This window comes from Pelodiscus sinensis, chromosome 30 (genome assembly GCF_052426305.1).
Source record: "Pelodiscus sinensis isolate ZL-2025 chromosome 30, ASM5242630v1, whole genome shotgun sequence".
NCBI lineage: Eukaryota > Metazoa > Chordata > Testudines > Trionychidae > Pelodiscus > Pelodiscus sinensis.
Genome location: NC_143081.1, coordinates 15,050,906 through 15,071,934, shown reverse-complemented (window position 1 = coordinate 15,071,934; position 21,029 = coordinate 15,050,906). Strand labels below are relative to the sequence as shown.

At 49.4% G+C, this 21,029-nt stretch overlaps 1 protein-coding gene across 1 annotated transcript; it reads left to right on the top strand.

The window, feature by feature from the left end:
- Window positions 1-6,997: 6,997 nt before the first annotated feature.
- Window positions 6,998-20,128, top strand: LOC149521271 (olfactory receptor 10A2-like). The gene is made up of 4 exons (XM_089774426.1): window positions 6,998-7,006; window positions 9,385-10,326; window positions 18,506-18,784; window positions 20,015-20,128. The coding sequence occupies exons 1-4, from the start codon at window positions 6,998-7,000 to the stop codon at window positions 20,126-20,128; spliced, it is 1,344 nt and encodes a 447-aa protein (XP_089630552.1).
- Window positions 20,129-21,029: the final 901 nt, after the last annotated feature.

Genomic DNA, 21,029 nt, shown 5'->3' with positions numbered 1-21,029 from the left:
GTCCTTTGAACTGGTGTCTCTTGATCAATATAATCAACTGATGGAAGTATCTCCTCGACAATATGCTTTGCAATCTCATTGTGCACTGTTTACACTGGAAAAATGCATCTCAACATGACTCGAGGCCAATAGAGTTATTGTAGCTTTGCACCAATGTAAATAAGATCAAAATCTCTCTCTCTCCCTTCTTTACTGCCACCTGTTACCACACCCTTCCAGCATTGTCCATATAAATCCAGTAGCCACATGGAAGTCCTTTTGAACTTCTTGAAGGCCATGTCTCACCATTAAAAAGACTGGGACTTTTCAGCTTAGAAAAGAGTAGACCAAGAGCATGTCTACACTATGGGCCAAAGTTGAGTTAAGATACACAATTTCAGCTACGTTAATTGCATAGAGGAAGTCCTAGTAGCTTAGCTCGGCTTTTGGCACAATCTATACAACAAGAAGTCGAAGAAAGCGTGTTCTTCCTTCGACTTCCCTTACTCCTCGTAATATGAGGGTTACAAAAGTGGGAGTAAGATGCCCTTTATTTTGACATTATTTCGAAATAATGGGCTTGCTGTGTAGGTGCACACTGTTATTTTGAAATTAGCATGCAGTGTAGACATAGCTGAAGGGGGAAAGGATAGTGTTCTGTAAAATCATTACCAGTGTGCAAAAACTAAGGGAAAGTTAATTACTCGTTCCCATAACATAAGAACCAAGGATCACCACATGAAATGAAGAGGTAGCAGGTTTAAAAGAAACAAACAAAACAAAACTCAGTCCACTATCAACTTGTGGAACTCCTTGCCAGAAGATGTTCTGAAGGCAGGAATTTAACAGGGTTCAAAAAAGAACTACATAAATTAATGGAGGGTAGGTCCATCAATACTTATTAGCCAAAATGGGTAAGAATGGTGTCCCTAGCTTGTTTGTCAAGGGCTGGAAATGGGCGACAGGAGGTATGTCGCTTGCTGATTCCCTCTTCCGTTCACTCCCTCTGGGACACCTGGCATTGGCCACTGTTGCAAGACAGGACACTGGGCTGGATGGACCTTTGGTCTGATCTGGGGTATGTCTAGGCTACAGGGTTTTGTCGACAGACGTTTTGTCAACAGATATTGTCGACAAAGCTTCTGTCGACAAAGAGCGTCTAGACTACATCCAGTTCTGTTGACAAAGCAAGCCGGTTTGTCGACATAACAGTGTGGACACAAAGGACAGTGTAGATGCAATATCGACAGAACTCTGTCAACAAAATGCGTTATTCCTCGTAGAATGAGGTTTACATACGTCGACAAAACTGCTGAGTTTTGTCGACGTTATGTCGACATAACTCAAAGGCAGTGTGGACGCAGGTAGAGTTGTCTCAACAAAAGTCCACTTTTGTCGACAAAACCCTGTAGTCTAGACGCACCCAAGGCGTTATTGCATCTATACTGTCCTTTGCATCTACACTCTCATGTCAACAAAGCCTCTGTCGACAAAAGCCTGTAGTCTAGACACCCCCCGGTATGACTGTTCTTATCTTCATATCTCCTTTTTGTGGGTGTAACGTCTGCTTTGGGTACAGTGGCTATTGGGTTGTGGGTTGTTTCTGTGACAGTCGGGCATGGCAGTCTTAAGTCATGGACTGTGTGTTGTAGAATGTGTGGGATTTCTGGCAAGCTGACCTCACTGGTCTCCTGTGAGGAAGTGGGGAGTTTTGGGGGTTCAAAGGGAGGTGTTGCATGCAGAGGGGGTGCTCAGTGCCAGGATGTTACTGGTTCCATGTGACAAGGGGGGGGAGTTTGTTGTTGCAGAGAACAGCCCAGAACTAGATCCCTGGTGCCCCCAACTCTGCTCAGAGAACACGGCCAGTCTGGCCAGACGACAGACAAGGGGCTGCAGAGGGGAGACCCCGTCAACTGACCCAGCTGGCCCCAGCGAGGAGAGAACAATGGAGGGGGGCAGAAAAGAGGGGCCCAGGCGACCCTCTTACCTGGGGAGAAGACACTGTCCGGGGGAGGGGCTGTTGTGGGGTGTATTGGGGGCTCTGCTGGGAGACTAGGGCTGTTTTTTGGGGACTGAGGGCAGTGCAGGCAGGACTCAGCTGGCTGCAGGGGAGACTCAGATGTGGGAGGTTGGGGGACCGAGGCTGCCAGGCCTGCGGGATCCTTTGCTACATAAACCCCCCTGTTTGCTGCTGGCTGGGAGTTGCTCTGGGCTGGAGAACAGGGGGGCGCTGTTCCCTCTGCGAGTAGGGGTCCCAGGAGTCCAGAAGGAGGGGACCCCCCAAAAGGGGCTCACAGTGGAGGCAGGCGGCTGGAGGCCCTGAGAGGTGCATCCCGGAGTGGCAGCCTCCCCCGGTGAGACTGGGCCCCCCAAGAGAGGGTCGCTGCACTGGAGTGAGCTGTCTCACTGCTGCAGGGCTGGAGGAGCTCCCCAAGAGGCGGCTGCCATGCTGGAGGGGGGGGTCCCCTCTGGGGCCGAGGGTGGGCACGACCAGAGAGCCGAGACATCTCCTCTCTCTCAATGGCAGCTAAGTGCGCTGAATTCCCGACAGCTCTCCTGTCCGGGTGAGTTTTGAGACACCTTGGTAAAGGGCTATCGCTGAGACATCTGGGGGCCCCATTTTCATTGGGTTTCCTCTCCTTGCCCAGCCACATGGGAAAAAAATATTTTTTTTCTTCACTAGGAGCCCACAACACTGCAGAAGAGAGCGGAGAACCTCCCCTTCCCCCTCGGTCGCCAACATTCCTTAGACTTCTTTCTCTGCCCCAGCTTCTATGGGTAGCTCCCTGGGGTGCCCTCTCTCATGTACACAAAGCAACCACAGTGCACACCACTGCATGCACACACACACACACACACACACACACACCCAGGCTTGTCTAGACCGCAGGGTCTTTTCGAAAAAAGTAGCCTTTTTTCAAAAACTTCCCCTGCGTCTAGACTACAGCCGCGTTCTTTCGAAATTAAATTGAAAGAACGCGGCTTTTCTTTCGACGGCGGTACTCCTCATTTCACGAGGAAGAACGCCTTTTTCGAAAGTGCTCTTTCGAAAAAAAGGCATTCTTGAATGCAAATAGGGCTTTTTCAACAGAGAGCATCCAGACTGTGTAGGTGCTCTTTCGAAAAAGTGGCTCACTTTTTCGAAAGTACTGCTTGAAGTCTAGAGACTCTTTTTCGAAAGAGGCTTTTTTGAAAGTATCTTTCGAAAAAGCCTCTTTCGAAAGAGGCTTGCAGTCTAGACATAGCCACACAGTCCTTGGGTTGACTTGGGGAATCTGCATGCATAATGTTTGAATTCTGTATCACGAGAGACCTCCTGCATGCTCTGGTTGGAACAGAGGTCCATACTGGTTGCCTTCTCTGGTACGTCTACACTACAGCGTAGTTTCGAAATACCTTATTTGGAATTAACATGTCTACACACAAAATGCACCCTGGGAAGGGCTGTAGGCCCCCTATTTTGAAATAAGCATCTACACAGGGCTTATTTCAAAATAGCAATTTCAAAATTGGCGCTATTCCTCATGGAAGGAGGTTTACTAATTTTGAAATAAGCCCTCCGCTATTTCAAATTAATTTCAAAATAGCAGTTGGCTTGTGGACACTCTAGGAAAGTTATTTCAAAATAACTTTGCTGTGAAAACATACCCTCTGTGCTTTTGACCACATGTTAGACTGGAATCCAAAGGAGGGACAGGCCATGAGGTCCTTCACTTAAAGTGTCCAACCCCCTAAAACAGAGTAGCTCCACACAGAAGGCTGTCTCCTGACCAAGAGAACTGGCTTCGGGGATACGTCTCCACAGCCGCATTATTGCAGAGTAACTGACGTTATTTCGAAATAACAGAGAGTGCGTCTGTGAGGGGGTGAGGCACTATCCCCAGCAAGGGACTCCGGACACGGGTGGGGGAAATGCGGACATGCCCCAAGGGGCGGTGGGCTGAGCACCGCCGGACACTCCCGGCGCAGTACTACATGGCATTGCAGCACCACGGCCGGGATGCGAGGCAGGTACGGACAGCCCCCTCAACCACTGACATCGCCGGACGTCACCGGTGCAACGAGAGGGAGCGGGGCATGGGAGTAGTCAGAGCGGGAGACGTCACACGCGGAGGATGGGGAGGCGGTACGCTTAAAAGCGGGAGGGGGAGCGCGGATAAGGGGGGAACAGGGGCGGCAGGTAATGGGAGCGCGGGTGAAGGGACGTGGGAGGAGGTTCCTCTGGGGAGATGGCCGGAGGGCACGCCGGTGGCAGAGTTGAATGTGGCCCAGAGTTGGGTCGTGGAGCCTGTGAACAGGCGAGTTTAGGGGAACCGCCCACCTGTTATCGCTGGGTGTTTTGCTTCTAGCGCTAGGGCCTTGGGCCGGGGTCCAGGAGCGTGGGTGGGACTGGGTCCCCCCTCTCTGCCACCCAGCTGTGGTTATAGTCCCGCAGACGGAAGTGGAGACCTTATTGAGCAAGACTGCCTTACGGATAGGCCCGGATTGGGAGGATAACCCAGAGCAACCCGGGCGGGACAAACACATTATAATTTTGTGTAATACCTGAATAAAACTATGCACTCGTAACAGCGTCTACACTACAAGCCGTTATTTCAAAATAACGTCGAGCTGGAGGACGTCTTCTCCAACTCCTGTAACCCACATTTCATGAGGAGTAAGAGGAGTTGAAGGAAGTGTGTCCTTTCTTCTGAGGAAGTGGGTCTGGCCCACGAAAGCTCATCATCTAATAAACCATCTTGTTAGTCTTTAAAGTTCTATATAGTCCTGTCTTTTGCTTCAGCTACACCAGACCAACACGGCTGCATTTCTATCACTGTCCTTTCTTTGACTTCCTGCTATGTAGACAGCACCACTAGCCGAGTTAGGCTATGCAATTGACGCAGCTGAAGTTGGGTAGCTTCATTCAACTGTAGCCCTCCCGTGTAGCAGCTCCATTGCTTTCTCTCTCTGGCCATTTTTCACCTCTTGAGGTGGGAGAAGACACTGTAGGAGACAGGGAAAGGGCGACCCAGCCTACCTGAACTCAGACCCTACCCAAGAACCTGTTGTGCAGAAGAAACATGCGTAAGGCTTATTAACTGTGTCAAGTGCTTTGTATTTCTCCCGTCAGGAAGTAAAGAGCACCCACTGTGTAGATTTCTGCTCAAAGTGTCTCCATGTTATAAACTAGAACTGACCTGTGATCTGGAGGGGTTGAACTGTAATGCCGATGGGTCACATTTTCTTGGGGTTCTGCAGAAGTTGTGGGGAATCTAAGGGACCAGCACCACATGACCATGGCTATGAAGGTGCAGTGGTGCAGACAAGCCCCCTTGGATGACTCTCCAGGCCAGGATGGCACGTTGGTGGTGTCCCACGTGTGGAAAGAGCAGGATTGCTTCCTCCATGCTCAATGCACGATTCCCCACAGTGGGCTTGGGGAAGGGAGGATGAGAATGGGGAAAGAGTTTCTTTCGGCAGCACTGGCCCATCCTTGGCAGCCATCACGTCTTCCTCCATGCATGTACTGAGCCTCCTTCCAAGTTGTGGCCACCATCCAGGCCACGTCTGCATCCCTGTCCTGTCCTTAATTCGACTTTGTCCCGTAGTGTAGACGTACCCTTAGTGCCCTCGCTGGAACCAAGCTAGCTCCAATCTACAATAATCAACATTCTCTTTGGGTACATCAACAGAAGACAAAGTTGAAATAAGCTACGCAACTTCAGCGATGCTAATTGCGTAGCTTAAATCAAAGTAGCTTACCCTGACTTTTGGCGCTTTCCACACTGCGGGAAGTCGGAGAACACTCTTCCTTCGACTTCCCTTCGTCCTCATGGAATCAGGGCTATCGGCATTGACAGGAGCGCCCCTCTAAGTTCGAATTAGCTGTCTTCTCTAGACCCGCTCATTCGAACCCTAGAAGATGGACAGTGGCAGTTTCGATCTTCTGTAGCGTAGACACCATCCTGCAACCCTTATTCTTTTGGGCAACACCTAATCCTTGCTGACCTCTAGAGGGAAAGTATCTCAGTTGAGCGCTGAAATATCATCTGGTTATTTTACACTTTGTGGGTCCCCACTGGTGTTCAAGGTGGACAATGCCATAGGGAAGCTGCAGGAGTTTGCCAAGAACAGTGAGATCACCCATCGGGTTTCATGTCCCTAGACGAGTTCTGCAGCTCATAGTTAAAGCAGCCTGATGAGACGCTGAATAAACGACTCTCGGCTCCCAAGGCAGGTAAGAGACGGTCTTGATGTTATTACAGAGCTGGTGTTGCTTCCTGGTGTTCTTAGAGCCATGGATTGAAGGCTACGTGAAAGGCACGATGGAGATAACAGCACTAGATGGATGAAGTGGGACACAATGTACGTAACTGGGCAAAGAACATTGCTTGATTGATGTCGCTGGCTGGCTGGCTTTCTTTCACTGTGAAGAGCCAAGGGGGCAGGCTTGGAGGACTGGATAAACACATGTACTGTATTATATGTTTATTATTCCTTGGGAATGTTTTAATGTGGTTCCAGATCAATGTACAGACAATGCACCATGCTGATGACATGCCTCATTTAATTCAAAATGGAGCATGGGTCCGTTTGTTGACGGTGTAAAATTGAGAGCAGTTAGAATTGCTGTTCCGTAGGAAATTCTGACACCCCGAAACTTTCATTCATATAGAAATGAAAGAGAAACTCGCCGTGAAATTTCCCACAAAACTGACATTCTAAAAACTCTCTCATTCTGGAAACAGTGAAACAGGCTCATTAAAATACCTTTTATTACAAACCGGCCAATGTGTTTCGTTTTTATATTTGAAGTAATTTATTCCGACTTCATCATTTCTATATTATATTATTGCACGTTTCAGTACAATTTTGACAACTGGTACATTCTCATTTTTTTTAAGTCATCATTTTCCAATGGGCAACTGTCATGAAGAAAAATTTCGACCAGCTGTAGTCGACAAACTACAAGGTCTCCTACCTCACAGAGGTTCCAGAGACTGGTGTGGTCTTGAAATAGATCAACCTCCATAACATGGGAAAGGTGAGTAGGAAACATGGGAAGCTAGACATACAGTACTAGGAAACATGGTTAAATATTCTCTTTGATAGTGAGGGCCAAAAATATTGCTATTGTAAGCTGCAGTGTTTTGATCATTATTGTAAAGCCATGGAAAGAATGAATAATATGGTATCTGTCCTTTTTTTCCATCAATACAAAAATGGAGAAATACCATGAAAAAAGATGACAAATTCCTAAGATTAATAATGATTTTCTCTCTCTCTCTCTCTCTCTCTCCCCCCTATATAATCATTAATCCCTAAATTAAACAAATGTGAAAAGTCTGTGTATTTTATTACAGGAAATCTTAATCTATTGTTGTCAATTCAATACAAGCTACCAATATTTCAAGGTATTTACAAAATAAGTGTAAAGGTAAGATTCCCCATTAATGATACTTGCCAAAAATGTTAGTGGTAAATTACATCCTATAATATCACTGAGTAAAGGAGATATTTACATTATTTTATGAATATTCTCCATCCGTTTGTTTGCTTGCTTGTTTTGGTATGGGTTATGTTGTTACAAAGAGGGTTCTCACGTAAGTGGACAACTAGACAGGAAGGGATCGTTTCAGATAACACCAGTCACCAATACTTAGAGACTCTTAGGGTGGGAAGAGACCTCAGGAGTCATCGAGTCCAACCCCCTTTCCAAAGCAGGAACAATCCCAACTCAATCATCCCAACCAGGACTTTGACAAGCCGGGACTTAAAAACTTCCAGGGATGGAGATTCCTCCCCCTGCCTAAGTAAAATTCAGGATAATTCAAGTTTCAGTTGTTCTGAACTTTGCTTCTGACCAAACCGAGTCATAACCCCAGCTAGGTATGAAGGTGGAGGGAGAGATTCTGGTGGGGAAGCGGAATCAAACAACTTGGCAAGTAACGAAAACCAGAGCCTCTGAGCTTGTCCAAGACGAATGTCTAGATAACGAGGAACGAGTCTGGATTCCAGAGGGGGATCTAGAGATGCTGAGGCCACCTCAGATGAGGCAAGATGGGACCTTATAGACCGTCCATTGCTCTGGGTTATGCTTTGATTCCTGCTGTTGTGGTTACCCAACACTTCGTTGAGAAAAGCCTGTTCCGGGGTCAATGGACTCACCATTCCTCCTGGATCTCAAGGGAAAACCTTGCAGGGCAGACAAAATCGTGGAGCAAACATCATTGGTACCCAGTGGTCTGCACCCTCTTTGGAGGGTGGGAGAATTCAGTATCTCACCCCAGACAGATGACAGCAAGAGGCCCGGCATCTGTGCCAAAGGGGTGGCCCTGAGGGAGAAGGCAAGAGGGAGGAGAGGCGCAGCTAGCCCTGAGCGGTGATCGTTGGTATTAACGGGTCATTTGTTTCCTGATGACTTTCCTGTAGTCAAAGCGTTTGGCTCCAGCTAGGACCCTGCTTCTGAAATGGGGTTCATGAAGCTAGTCTCTTGTTCCCACACCGAATAACGTGATAGTAACAACGTGATAGTAACAACGAGCAGTCCTGTGGCACCTGAGCCCTGGTCAACACCAAGGAGTTGTTTCAAAATAGCCTCCCCTTATTTTGAAAAAGTAAGCGGAGCGTCCATACTATCAAGCCCGTTATTTTGAAATGATGGGCTGGTTATTTTGAAATCTGTACTCCCGCTTTCCTCAGGGTACGTCTACACAGCAAAGTTATTTCAAAATAACTTTCCTAGCATCTACACAAGTCAACTGCTATGTCAAAATTAATTCGCAATAGCGGAGGGCTTATTTTGAAATTGGTCAACCTCATTCTATGAGGAATAACGCCAAATTCGAAATTGCTATTTTGAAATTTAACTTCCGACCTGATGCCTTGCCGGAACTGGTTCCAACCAGCCTTCACTTCAATTCAACACCCACTCATTGTGGAAGCGTCATTTCAAAATGCATTTTGTACGTGGACGCATTATTTTGAAATAAGATATTTCAAATTAACTATTTTGAAATAACACCATAGTCTAGACATACCCTCAGGGAATAGTGCTATTTCAGGAGTTATTATTTTGAATTTAGTTTATTTTGAAATAATTTCCTACTGTTGACATGCCGAGAGAGAGAGAGAGATAGGATGTATGGGGGTTGATAGATAGATTGTATGGGAAAAGAAAAGAAAGAAAGAAAGAAAGAAAGAAAGAAAGAAAGAAAGAAAGAAAGAAAGAAAAATTGCCTAGGGAGGTTATGGAATCTCCATCCATGGAGATATTGAAGAGCAGGTTGGACAGACATCTGTCAGGGATGGTCTAGATGGTGCTTGGTCCTTCCATGAGGGCAGGGGACTGGACTTGATGACCCCTCAAGGCCCCTTCCAGTTCTAGTGTTCTATGATTCTATATCTGTGTCTGTCTTGCAGTTGATGTCCGATGAAGAAGGGATAAGTTTGAACCAAACTGTGGTGACCGAGTTCCTTCTCCTGGGATTTTCTACCTCTCCGGAGAGGCGGTTTTTGCTTTTTGTGGCAGTGCTAACCATTTATCTGATCGCTGTGGTGGGAAACCTCCTCATTATCCTGGTGACAATGGTGGATCCTGTGCTTCACACCTCCATGTACTTTTTCCTGTCCAATTTATCAGCCTTAGAGGTCGGTTACATCTCGGTCACTGTCCCCAAAATGCTGGGGATTCTCATCTCAGGGGACAAACACATCTCCTTGGCTGGCTGTGCAGTGCAAATGTTTTGCTTCCTTTGCTTCGGTGTCACGGAGTCTTCCTTTCTGGCCACCATGGCGTACGATCGCTACGTGGCCATATGCAACCCCTTGTGTTATCCCATGATTATGAACAAGAAGGTGTGTGTCCTGCTGGCCACCGCTTCCTGGACTATCGGCGTCCCAGCCCAGGTGGTGCAGACCGGTTTGGTGTTCTCCTTACCCTTCTGTGGCTCCAGAGAAATCAACCATTTCTTCTGTGACTCCGCCCCGCTGCTCTTGCTGGCCTGTGCTGACACCTCCATGAACGAAATCTTGACTTACCTCGTGGTCACGCTCTTTGGATTGGTCCCCTTTACCCTGATCCTGTTCTCCTACACCCGGATCCTCACCACCGTCCTCATCATGCCATCTGCTGAGGGCAAGAGGAAAACCTTTTCCACGTGCTCCTCCCACCTCATGGTTGTGGCTTTATTCTACGGTTCCGGCATTGTCTTTTATTTACAACCCCGGGCTGGGGAATTTCCAGACAGCGGTAAACTTCTCTCCCTGTTTTATACTGTTTTACCTGCCTTGCTCAACCCTATTATCTACAGCCTGAGGAACAGGGAAATCCAAACAGCCCTGAGGAGAAATCTGTGGCACAAAGTGACCCCTCACTAGCACTTTCCTTGCCTAATCTACCTCAGGCTGAAACTGAGGCCTACTGAAATTTTACACAAGAGCAAGGCCCATCCAACCCAGAACAGCAGAGTATTTAGGACACATGCCCTGAAGGAGTTCCAAAACAGGACGAGCAAAGATTTGGACTCTTCTCATTCGCACCCCTCCCCCCTCCCAAAAGGCCCAACGCACCACTCTAGAGCATCCAGCTCTCTGGAGCATTAAGTATTTCATTATTTATCCATCGTGGGATAGCGCCAACCAGTGCGAAGGAAACTCCCACCCTCATGTCTCCCCGCGACTGTCCGGCAGTCTAACTACCGGCCGCTTTGAGGGCAGGGTCTCTTTCTCTATTTTGAGCGGCCATTCCCTTCCAGGCCAATAAAACTTGCATGAAAATCGAAAACGGTTCCCTCAGAAAAAGGTTCCATTTTGACAAATTGGAATTTTCCAGTGGAAAGAGTTTTAATGGAACGTTTCCCCGTGGCCTCTTGCCTTCAGAGAATGGGAAGTGGCCAATAAGCTTTCTCCAGCAGCGGGGAGGGAGGAATTTTCAGAAGTCCACATTGATTTGTGGCTGCTTTGGTGACGGGGCTGAGACCCCTAGGCCTTGTGGCCCGGGTGCCCCCAGGAACAAGGAAATCTGTGGTCCTCAAGAAAAGTTCAGATGGACACAGCTGCTCTGCTGCCCCATCTGGGAGTGCAGAGGGGCCTGGATGCCTGGTATGGGCATCAAACCTGCCCTGCCCCCATGCCCCTTACCGGCTTCTGGTTGGGCCCTAGCAGCCATGATGATTGGGGCACGTGACCTCTTGTGTGCCCCTCATCACCCCTGCGTCCAATCATCAGTGGGGAGTCATATGGGCCCGTAACCAGGAACTCTCCTCACCTGGGACCAGGCTCCAGGGCTGGAGAGAGACCTGGCCTTGACGGCTGTTCCTGCACCCTCTGCCCCATGTGCCCAGCCTGCCTGCCACCCCATGTGCTCCCCCTGTACCCTTTTCGGCTCTGCCTGCTGCCCTGCACACTCCCCCAGTGTGTCCCCGGGCCTGCCAGGAGTTTTAGAAAGTCCCAGGGGCCGTTGTGTCCACAACTGGCAGCCCAGATGGGCTAGCGTGGCTTCCTGCTGCAAAGGATGTGGGGTCCCTGAGCATCCCCAGCCTGTTTCACCACCCTGACCAACTGGACATAGTGATAAGTAGCCGCTCGAAAAATCACACGCACCCGATTGCTCCCAGGTCAAAGAGGGGGCCTAGAGCATCCTCCTGATGGGCAACCTGTCCCCCACTCCTTCACCCCATCCTTACCCTATACTCCCCCCCAGACTCCTTTTCCTGTGCTCCCTGCCCCAGGCAAGAACCTACACCCAACACACACCCTGCACCCACATTCTGCCGCAGAGCCCATACCCTGCAACCCAATACTTGGCTCCATCCCAGAGCTTGAACCCCAGACCTCCTCCTGCACCTCTCCTGCTCCCCAGCCTCTCCACTCCAGCGGGAAGGAATTTTCCCTCAACTCCATTTTTATGGCTTCTTCTCTCAGAAAAAAAAAAAGAGGGCAGATAGTGTTGAAGAGCCTGTAGGCTTCTGTTAGTCTCAGAGTAAGGGATACCCGTAGAGTTTCTGACCACCATTCCTCACACACAATGGCTACGTGCTTCCCAGCTAGCACTTTGCTGCTAAAATTCCTTATGTGCGTCTCACACACCTTCTCTCTCGTTCGTTGGCTTCCTTGACTCCCTGCAAATTGAAGAGTACCAGCATCAACCAGCATTTGATTTAGTAGGTCTTTACTAGACCTGCTAAGTCAAACTCCAGAAGATTGAGCACTGGTAGTGAAGACGCGGCCTAAGAGATTTTACAAATATATATCTCACTCCTCTGCATGTTGCAGGTAAATTCCTTCAAGTCAGAGGTAACTTTTCTCTCACTTGGGGTGGGGAGGCCATTTTGAAAAGCCAAGCTGAAAAGGACAGTGACGGCTTCCCATTCCTTACATAGAATTTCCCTAGCACAGGAATCTTTTGTTTACATCGTCCCATCCCCATGGAAACATGTCATATCCAGGATGGATTCCAGCACCGTGGCATGCTCACATGTCTTTGTAGGACCAACCAGAATTTGGGCGTAGAGGCAAAAAGTAAACCATTTACAGACCATTATCACTGGGATGGTGAGTTCCCTAAGGAGGTGGTGGAATCTCCATCCCTAGTGGTTTTTAAGTCCAGACTTGACCAAGCCCTGGCTAGGATGATTGGGTTGGGTTGGTCCTGTTTTGAGCAGGGGGCAGGACTCATACCACTAATGGCTCTCACTGAAAATTTTAGATGAAGAAGCAGGTTTGCACTTCATATTTCTAACATCCCATACAAGAATGATGCATGCACACAAACAGTGTACACATTTAGGGGATCACTGGCTCTCGGCTACTTGACCTATATTTCACAAAGCATATTTGAGTTGTGTGTATTCCTGTTCAAAAGCATATTTCAATAAAAATAGGCAGGCAAAGCACCCCACTAAGTTCATACAGGATAGGCCACCCATGGCTAACGTCCAAGATAGCCATGGATGCAGTTCCCAACCTCTGGGCATCCCTGTTGGGCACAATTCCTCTCATCCCTCAGACACCGGCCACCTCTGGAAGATGGATTGGTGATCTAGATAGACCATTGGTTGGACTCAATATGGCCATTTCTTCTCATAGAATCACAGAACACTAGAACTGGAAGGGACCTCAAGAAGTCATCAAGTCCAGTCCCCTGCACTCACTACAGGATTCAGTACCATCTAGATAGATGTCTGTCTAACCTGCTCTTAAGTATCTCCAGTGACGGAGATTCCACAACCTCCCTGGGCAACTTATTCCAGTGTTTAACCCCCGACAGGTAGGATGTTTTCCTAATATCCACCCTAAACTTCCCTTGCTGCAGTTTAAGCCCATTGCTTCTTCTCCTGTCCTCAGAGGCCAAGGAGAACAAGTTTTCTCCCTCCTCTTTGTAACACTCTGTAAAACCGTTATTATGTCTTCTCTTTTCCAAACTAAACAAACCCAGTTTTTTCAGTCTACCCTCATAGCTCATGTTCTCTAGACCTTTCATCATTCTTGTTGCTTTTCTTTGGACCCTCTCCAATTTCTCCACATCTTTCTCGAAATGTGGTGCCCAGAACTGGACACAATCCTCCAACTGAGGCCTAATCAGTGCAGAGTAGAACAGAAGAATGACTCCTCGTGTCTTGCTCACAACACACCTGTTAATGCAGCCCAGAGTCATGTTTGCTTTTTTTGCCAGAATGTCCCACTGTTGACTCCTATTTAGCTTGTGGTCCACTCTGACCCCTAGATTCCTTTCTGCAGGATTCCTTCCCAGAGAGTGGCTTCCCATTCTGTATGTTTGACACAGATTGTTCTTTCCTAAGTGAAGCTCTCTGCATTTGTCCTTATTAAACTTCCTCTTATTTCCCTCTGACCATTTCTCCAGATCATTTTGAATTCTGACCCATCCTCTAAAGCAATCGCAACCCTTCCCAGCTTGGGATCATCTGCAAACTTAATAAGCGTCCTCTCTATGCCAATATCTAAGTTGTTGATGAAAATATTGACCAGAACCGGCCCCAAAACAGACCCCTGCAGAACCCCACTTGTTCTGCCCTTCCAGCAGGATGAGCGTACGTCGGCAGGGGCTGCTGTGTGGATTCATTTCACAGTCCTGGCTATTCAATCCATTGAAAAATGGATCCTGAGTTTTGGTAACTGAGGGTATGTCTACACTACAGCACTAATTCGAACTAACTTAGTTCGAACTAGTTAATTCGAACTAAGCTAATTCGAACTAACGCATCTAGACTTAAAAACTAGCTTGAATTAGCGTTTTGCTAATTCGAACTAGCATGTCCACACAGAGTGGACCCTGAACCGGGGTTAAGGCTGGCCGGAAGCAGTGCCGGCAGGGCATCAGGTTAGGACTTAGAGTGTGGAGCTGCTGTCTCAGGCTAGCCGAGGGCTGTGCTTAAAGGGATCCGACCCCCACCCCAGACAGACAGTTCCCAGGGTTCCCCGCTTGCAAAGCAGTCCTGTCTTGGAGTGCCCTGAGTGCCCACACTCAGCACTCGGCCATCAGCCCGGCTGCACTTGCCACAGGCTGCCATCCGGGGGGAGGGGGCAATCGGGGGGCTGCAGGAGAGCTTCCACCCCCAGAAGCCAGCAGAGCCAGCCCAGTCCTCCCCATCGGGGCACGTACCCCATTCCTCCCTCACCTCCTTCCACTTACCCCTCCCGAGCCCCCCTTCCTGATGTACAAAATAAAGGACACGTGTGTTCAAAAATAGAATCTCTCTTTATTTAACAAAACTTGGGGTGGGGGAGATTAACCTTTGGGGAGACTGGGAAAAGGAGGTGGGAGAGGGGAAGAGAGAGGGTGGGAGAGGGGAGGGAAACTAAAACGATCAGGGGTTGGGAACAGGTCCCATATGAAGAGAGGCTAAAGAGACTGGGACTTTTCAGCTTAGAAAAGAGGAGACTGAGGGGGGATATGATAGAGGTCTCTAAAAGCAAGAGTGGTGTGGAGAGGGTGCATAAAGAAAAGTTCTCCATTAGTTCCCATAAAGAAGGACTAGAGGACACCAAAGGAAAGGAATGGGTAGCAGGCTTCAAACTAATAACAGAAAGTTCTTTTTCACAAAGCAAAGAGTCAACCTGTGGAACTCCTTGCTGCAGGAGGCTGTGAAGGCTACAACTAGAACAGAGTTTAAAGAGAAGTTAGATCAAGTCATGGAGGTTGGGTCCATGGAGTGGTATTAGCCAGGGGGTAGAAATGGTGTCCCTGCCCAAAGTTTGTGGAAGGCTGGAGAGGGATGGCACGAGACAAATGGCTTGGTCACTGTCTTTGGTCCATCCCCTCCAGGGTACCTAGGGTTGGCTGCTGTTGGCAGACAGGCTACTGGGCTAGATGGACCTTTGGTCTGACCCAGGACGGCCGTTCTAAGCTCAGGGCTCAGGGTCGGGGGTCTCAGTGGACCCCCTTGATTTTCATGCAAACCTGCTCCTGGGTGGCCAGGCTGGCAGCTCTCCTGCCCTAGACGGCCACTTTCCTGTGCCTAGTGCAGAGTTCGTGGACGAGGTCCACGATGTCCGCACTAGCCCAGGCAGGTGCCCGCCTCTTGCGGTCCTGGCCAGGCTCCCGAGAGCCAATAGCCTGGTCCCGGGAAGAGGTGGAGGGCTGGGTGGCAGCGGGTGGCTGGCTCATGGCGTGCCAGGTGCAGGGTCTGCTGGCTGGGTGCTGGCTTCAGGGTTTGCAGATGTTTCAAAGAGCTTGCAAATAAGATTTCATCCTCCAAAACAACAAGGACCACATCTAATTAATGCTGCTTTGGACTCATAGCAAACAGCTGGCCTTAAGGCAATACAATCTGCCGTGTATTAATTAGTGACATCACATTTAAAAAAATCCTTAAGCTCAGAGTTTTAGATTTCTGCAACTCTCCAAAACCCACCTGTGCAAAGAATTGTCTTCTTTCTTCCCTGAAGCCATTAATAGCGCTGGAAACCTGATTGGAAATGCAATCATGCAAATACCCTCCTGGCCTCCCTCTGCCCCCAATGCAGCCTGCTCCCCACTCCCTGCCCTCCAAACCAAGCCGAGAGGGCTACAGCAAGGGGGTTCAGACACCCCAGACAAACTTCCCCTGCCTCCACCTCACCCCAGTGCCAACACCCACCCACCTCCTCTTTCTAACACTTGCAGGCACAAACAGCCTACAGGACACAGCACAAACAAACTCTCCCCCCCCCCCACACACACACACTGCTGCCTCCACCTCACCCTAAGACAAACAGCACAAATCCCCCTCCCCAATGCCAGCACCCACCCATGCAATCACCCCCTTACCTCTCCTTACCCAGCCCAGGAGGCTGGAGTGCTGGGTTTCTCTTTCTGCTCCCCTCTGTCTCCTAGCACACAGGGGACTCAATAAACTCTCCTCTCCCCTTCTACCTCCTCACACCAGACAATTATTTCCTCCTTATTGCTCCCCCTGCTTACCGGCTCTGGCTCGGGGAGCTGCTCACTTCCAGCAGGCTGCTAGATCCCTGTAGCTGCTGCTTAGCCAGATGCTCCGCCCCCTGCCGGCCAGCTGAGTGCCCTGCCTTGGAGGGGGCGTTGAAACTCTGAGCAGGGCTCAGCAAACAGCTGTGCAGAGCTTGCAGGGAACACTGGTGGGGAGGAAAGAAAACACCCTGGCTACCGCTACACTGTAGCTGTTCTTGTGCAAAAACTTGCCAGGTGTCTATACTGCATGCGCGTTCTTGTACAGTCCAGCATCTGAAAACAGGGCTTCTTTCAGAAGAGTTATTCCTCTCCCCATGACTATGGGTAGCAGGTTTAAAACTAATAAAAGAAAGTTCTTAAATTAATAGAGATTGCCTATCTCCTAGAACAGACCTTGAGTCCAGTCCACTGCAGGACCAAGTACCATCCATGACAAATTTTTGCCTTGAATCCTAAGTGGCCTCCACAAGGATTGAACTCACAACCCTTGATTTAGCAGGCCAATGCTCAAACCACTGAGCTATCCCTCACCCTCTTCATAGAGTGTGTAGTCAACCTGTGGAATTCCTTGCCAGAGGAGGCTGTGAAGGCTAGGACTATAACAGAGTTTAGAGAGAAGCTAGATAATTTCATGGAGGTTAGGTCCATAAAAGGCTATTAGCCAGGGGATAAAATGGTGTCTTTGGCCTCTGTTTGTCAAAGGCTGGAGAGGGATGGCAGGAGACAAATTGTTTGATCATTGTCTTCAGCTCACCCCCTCCGGGGCACCTGGTGCTGGCCACTGTCAGCAGACAGGCTACTGGGCTAGATGGACCTTTGTTCTGACCCAGTACGGCCGTTCTTATGAATAAGCCCTCTTGCGCAAGAGCTGTTCCACAAGAAGACAGTGTAGACAGGTAACATGAATTTCTTGCGCAAGAGAGCGTCCGCACCGCTATGGATGCTCTTGTGCAAAAGCACATGGCCGTGTGGACACGCTCTTGTGGAAGAGCCTTTGCCTAAAGGGAGAGGGATAGCTCAGTGGTTTGAGCATTGGCCTGCTAAATCCAGAGTTGTGAGCTCAATCCTTGTAGAGGCCATTTAGAGATTTGGGGCAAAAATTTGTCAGGGATGGTACTTGGTCCTGCTGTGAAGGCAGGGGACTGGACTTGATGACCTTTCAACATCCATTTTAGTTCTAGGAGAGAGCCCATCTCCATTTATTTAAAATTTAACTCTTGTGCAAAACAGTTCTTGTGCAAGAAGCTGCCAGTGTAAAACAGTTCTTGTGCAAGAAGCTGCCAGTGTAGACGTAGCTCCTGTGTTCCTCTCCCTCCACCCTAGAGAGGGGAGGCAGGAGACGGTCTCCTGCTATAGTAGGGAATCAAGGGGGAGAGGCAGCCCCACAAAGGCACCCATGGGTGGAACAGAAGGTTTATTGGTTGACAGGGGCACAGCGTAGGACAGACTTGCCTGCACAGGAACAACACACCTTGGAGAAAGAATCAGAGTCCTCTCCCTGTCCACTGAGGGTGATTCACACCCCACTCCTGCTCCCAGCCGGCTCCTCCTGGCTATTGTCCTGCTTCCTGGGCAAAAGGAGGCAAAAGGGGTCACCGTGCCACCCCCCCCCACCCGGGCTCGGGTTACAAAGGACGGGGGAAGCGATCACCCCAACATTCCCATCCCCATCCAGGCACTGGTGCAGCACCCCAGGAAACTGAGGCACGCACGTGCAACATGAATGCAATCCCCCAGTGGTGACAGGAAGGCGTTGGCCCGCTGTGCAGGGAACAAGCCAGGGGACAAAAATTCGGGTGGGTGATGCAGGGTTTGCCTCAGTGGGGTTGGTGTAAGCTCTGCCTCTTGTGTGAAGAGATTCAAGGGTGCAGGATTCAGGGCGGAGGGTGGGGTGGGGTGCAGGTATGGGGGGCTCAGGGCAGAGAGTTGAGGGAGGAGGGCTCATGGCAGGGAGGTGTGGAGGTGGAGGGGCAGGGCGGGGGGTGTGTGGGAGTGAGGGCAGGAGGTGGGGAAGTTGGGAGGAGATGCAGGGTGCAAGGTTGGGTATGTGATGGGGTTGAGGACAGGAGTGAGGGGAGCAGGGGGCTCCAGGCAGGGGACTCTCTACTTTTCTAGACCAAAAAAACCCAGAGCCCATTACGACTTTCATCCAGAAAAGCACATCTGGAGGAGGAGGAGGAGAAGGAGGAGGCGAGGGAGGATGATGAAGAGGATGAAGAGACAGATGACGAAGAGGAGAAGGAGGAGGAGGAGGAGGGGGAGGAGGAAGAGACGGATGATGATGAAGAGAAGGAGGATGATGAGGAAGATGAAGAGGAGGAGCAGGAGGAGGAGGATGAAGAGGATGAGGAGAAGGCGGAGGAAGAGACAGATGATGATGAGGAGGAGGAGGAGGTGAGGGAGGAGGAGGACGAGGAGAAGGAGGAGGAAGAGACGGATGATGAAGAAGAGGAGGAGGAGGAGGAGGAGGAGGGGGAGGGGCAGGATGATGAAGAGGATGAGGAGAAGGAGGAGGAAGAGACGGATGATGAAGAGGAGGAGGAGGAGGAGGTTCCCATGTTCCCCAACTCAATTAGACTCCCAAACATCTCTTCCAGTCCCCGTTTCTATTGGCCAAACCCCATTGGCACCAGATCCTGAAAGGAGATCCCCAATCTCAGTGATTCATTTGGATACTCAAATTATCAAGTCTCTTATGAGCCCAGAGTTTGATTCTCTTCCTCTCCCCTTCTGCCCCCGCACTATTTACATGTGTCTTGTCTGAGTGGTGCCCCACGGTTTCCTGCTGGACCTTGAAATAAAGCATATCTAGCCACAACATTTTTATTGTTTGTTGGAAAACTGAAGGATCTGTCTTAGGTCCTGTCTTGTTCAGGGCAGTAGTTCAACCCTTTTACATGTTCCCAAGTAATGCGGTGCACCTTGAAAAATACTATGGCAGTAACTGCTGATGGGGTTACTACTGGTGCCAGCTATTCAAAGAACCTGCTCCTTCTTTCACGCCAACACTGGCTTGCCCCATTGCAAACCCTCAAGGACCAAATTCCATGGGATAGAACCAAACCCACACCCTTCCCCAGTGATCATAGAGTCTCCCTGATCAGTGGTTGACCATTTCAAGTTTCGTATCCTAGGCTGTCGCTGCCAGCATACGTGTTCTTAAGAAAACTGACATGGACATTACAAGGAGCAAGCCCCCAACTGAGCCCAAAGGGTTGATGGTCCACGTTGAGACCCGCCTTGCGACAAAAGCGGAAAAAAAGTCGGAAGATAAAAAAGGACTTTCTCCTAGCAGATGGAGCTAAGACTCCAGAATCAGGGTCCTCAGTCCCTTGGGGACCCACATGTAAGTCCTTGCCTGAGATCATGCTCAACTCGAGGGATTGCCATTTATGGATTGGCTGATTGAGTGACTGACATCACACAATTCCAAGTTCCAGCCACAGGAATGGGCTCACTGGTCCAAAAAAGGACTGCCCTGAACGATGCTCCCAAAATCCCTGTGCCAGGCAAACACGACTGCTCCATGAGGTTGTTGGGATACAGCCACCCTGCCCAAATCCATACATAGCAAACTGGTGTATGGCTTTGGATAACCATTGAGCCTACTGACAAAGGCCCCAGCCAGGAGGTGAGTCCAAGGTCATTAAGGTTGCCTGCAACACCATGGACCGCATCTCCTGTTCATCTGTAATGGGCAAGTCGGTGACCGGCCTTCCCACTACTGTACCTGCATGACGCTGTGAACACCACAGCTCTGCCACAGGCGTGGGATCTCTGTTACCTGCACAACCATCCTACGCCAACGGCTGCTCTAACTAGCGACAGCCGCTCAAGTTCTTGGCCACCGCCCAGCACCCGTGCGTCTCAAAAGGTGCCCAGTAGGCCACACACTCCTTAGCCCAGGTGCCCTGTCCTGGTATGAATCCCCTTGATCGTGTTGAGAGGCTAATACCCCAACTCTCACTGACCCCCCTAGCCCCGCCTTGCCTGCTCTGTTCAGAATGTGAATCCTTCCCTCCCACTTGTCTCCGGCACTAATGACGGGAAAGGGAGAAGCGAAACTTCATCTGAGGAAGTGGGTTTGGCCCACGAAAGCTCATGATACTGTATATTTTGGTTAGCCCCTAATGGCGCGTCTACACAGCAGGGCAAAAGTAAACTTAAGCGACACACCTTCAGCTACATCAATTGCATAGCTGAAATCGAAATAGTTCAGTTTGGTTTTTGGTGCTGTCTACATAGCAGGAAGTCGAAGGAAGAACGCTCTTCCTCCTTCCCTGATGCCGCATGAAATGAAGGGTACAGAGTAAGAAGTCTTCAGCTCAACATTATTTCAAAATAACGGCAATCAGTGTAGACGCGCTCTCTGTTATTTCAGAATAACGTCAGTTATTCCGCCATAACGCTGCTGTGTAGACGTACCCTAAGGTGCTACAAGACCACACTTTGTTTTCCATAAAACAAGATCCATCAGTGATCTAGCGGGGAACTTCCATATCTGCCATTACCAACACTCCCACTGATCAGTGTGTTCTAAAAAGGACATTGAGGAGTAAATTAGAGTTAATTAATAGCACAGACCACTGAGAGCCAGGCCTGGGGGCTGTAAACAAACTCTATGGGACCACGGGAAACT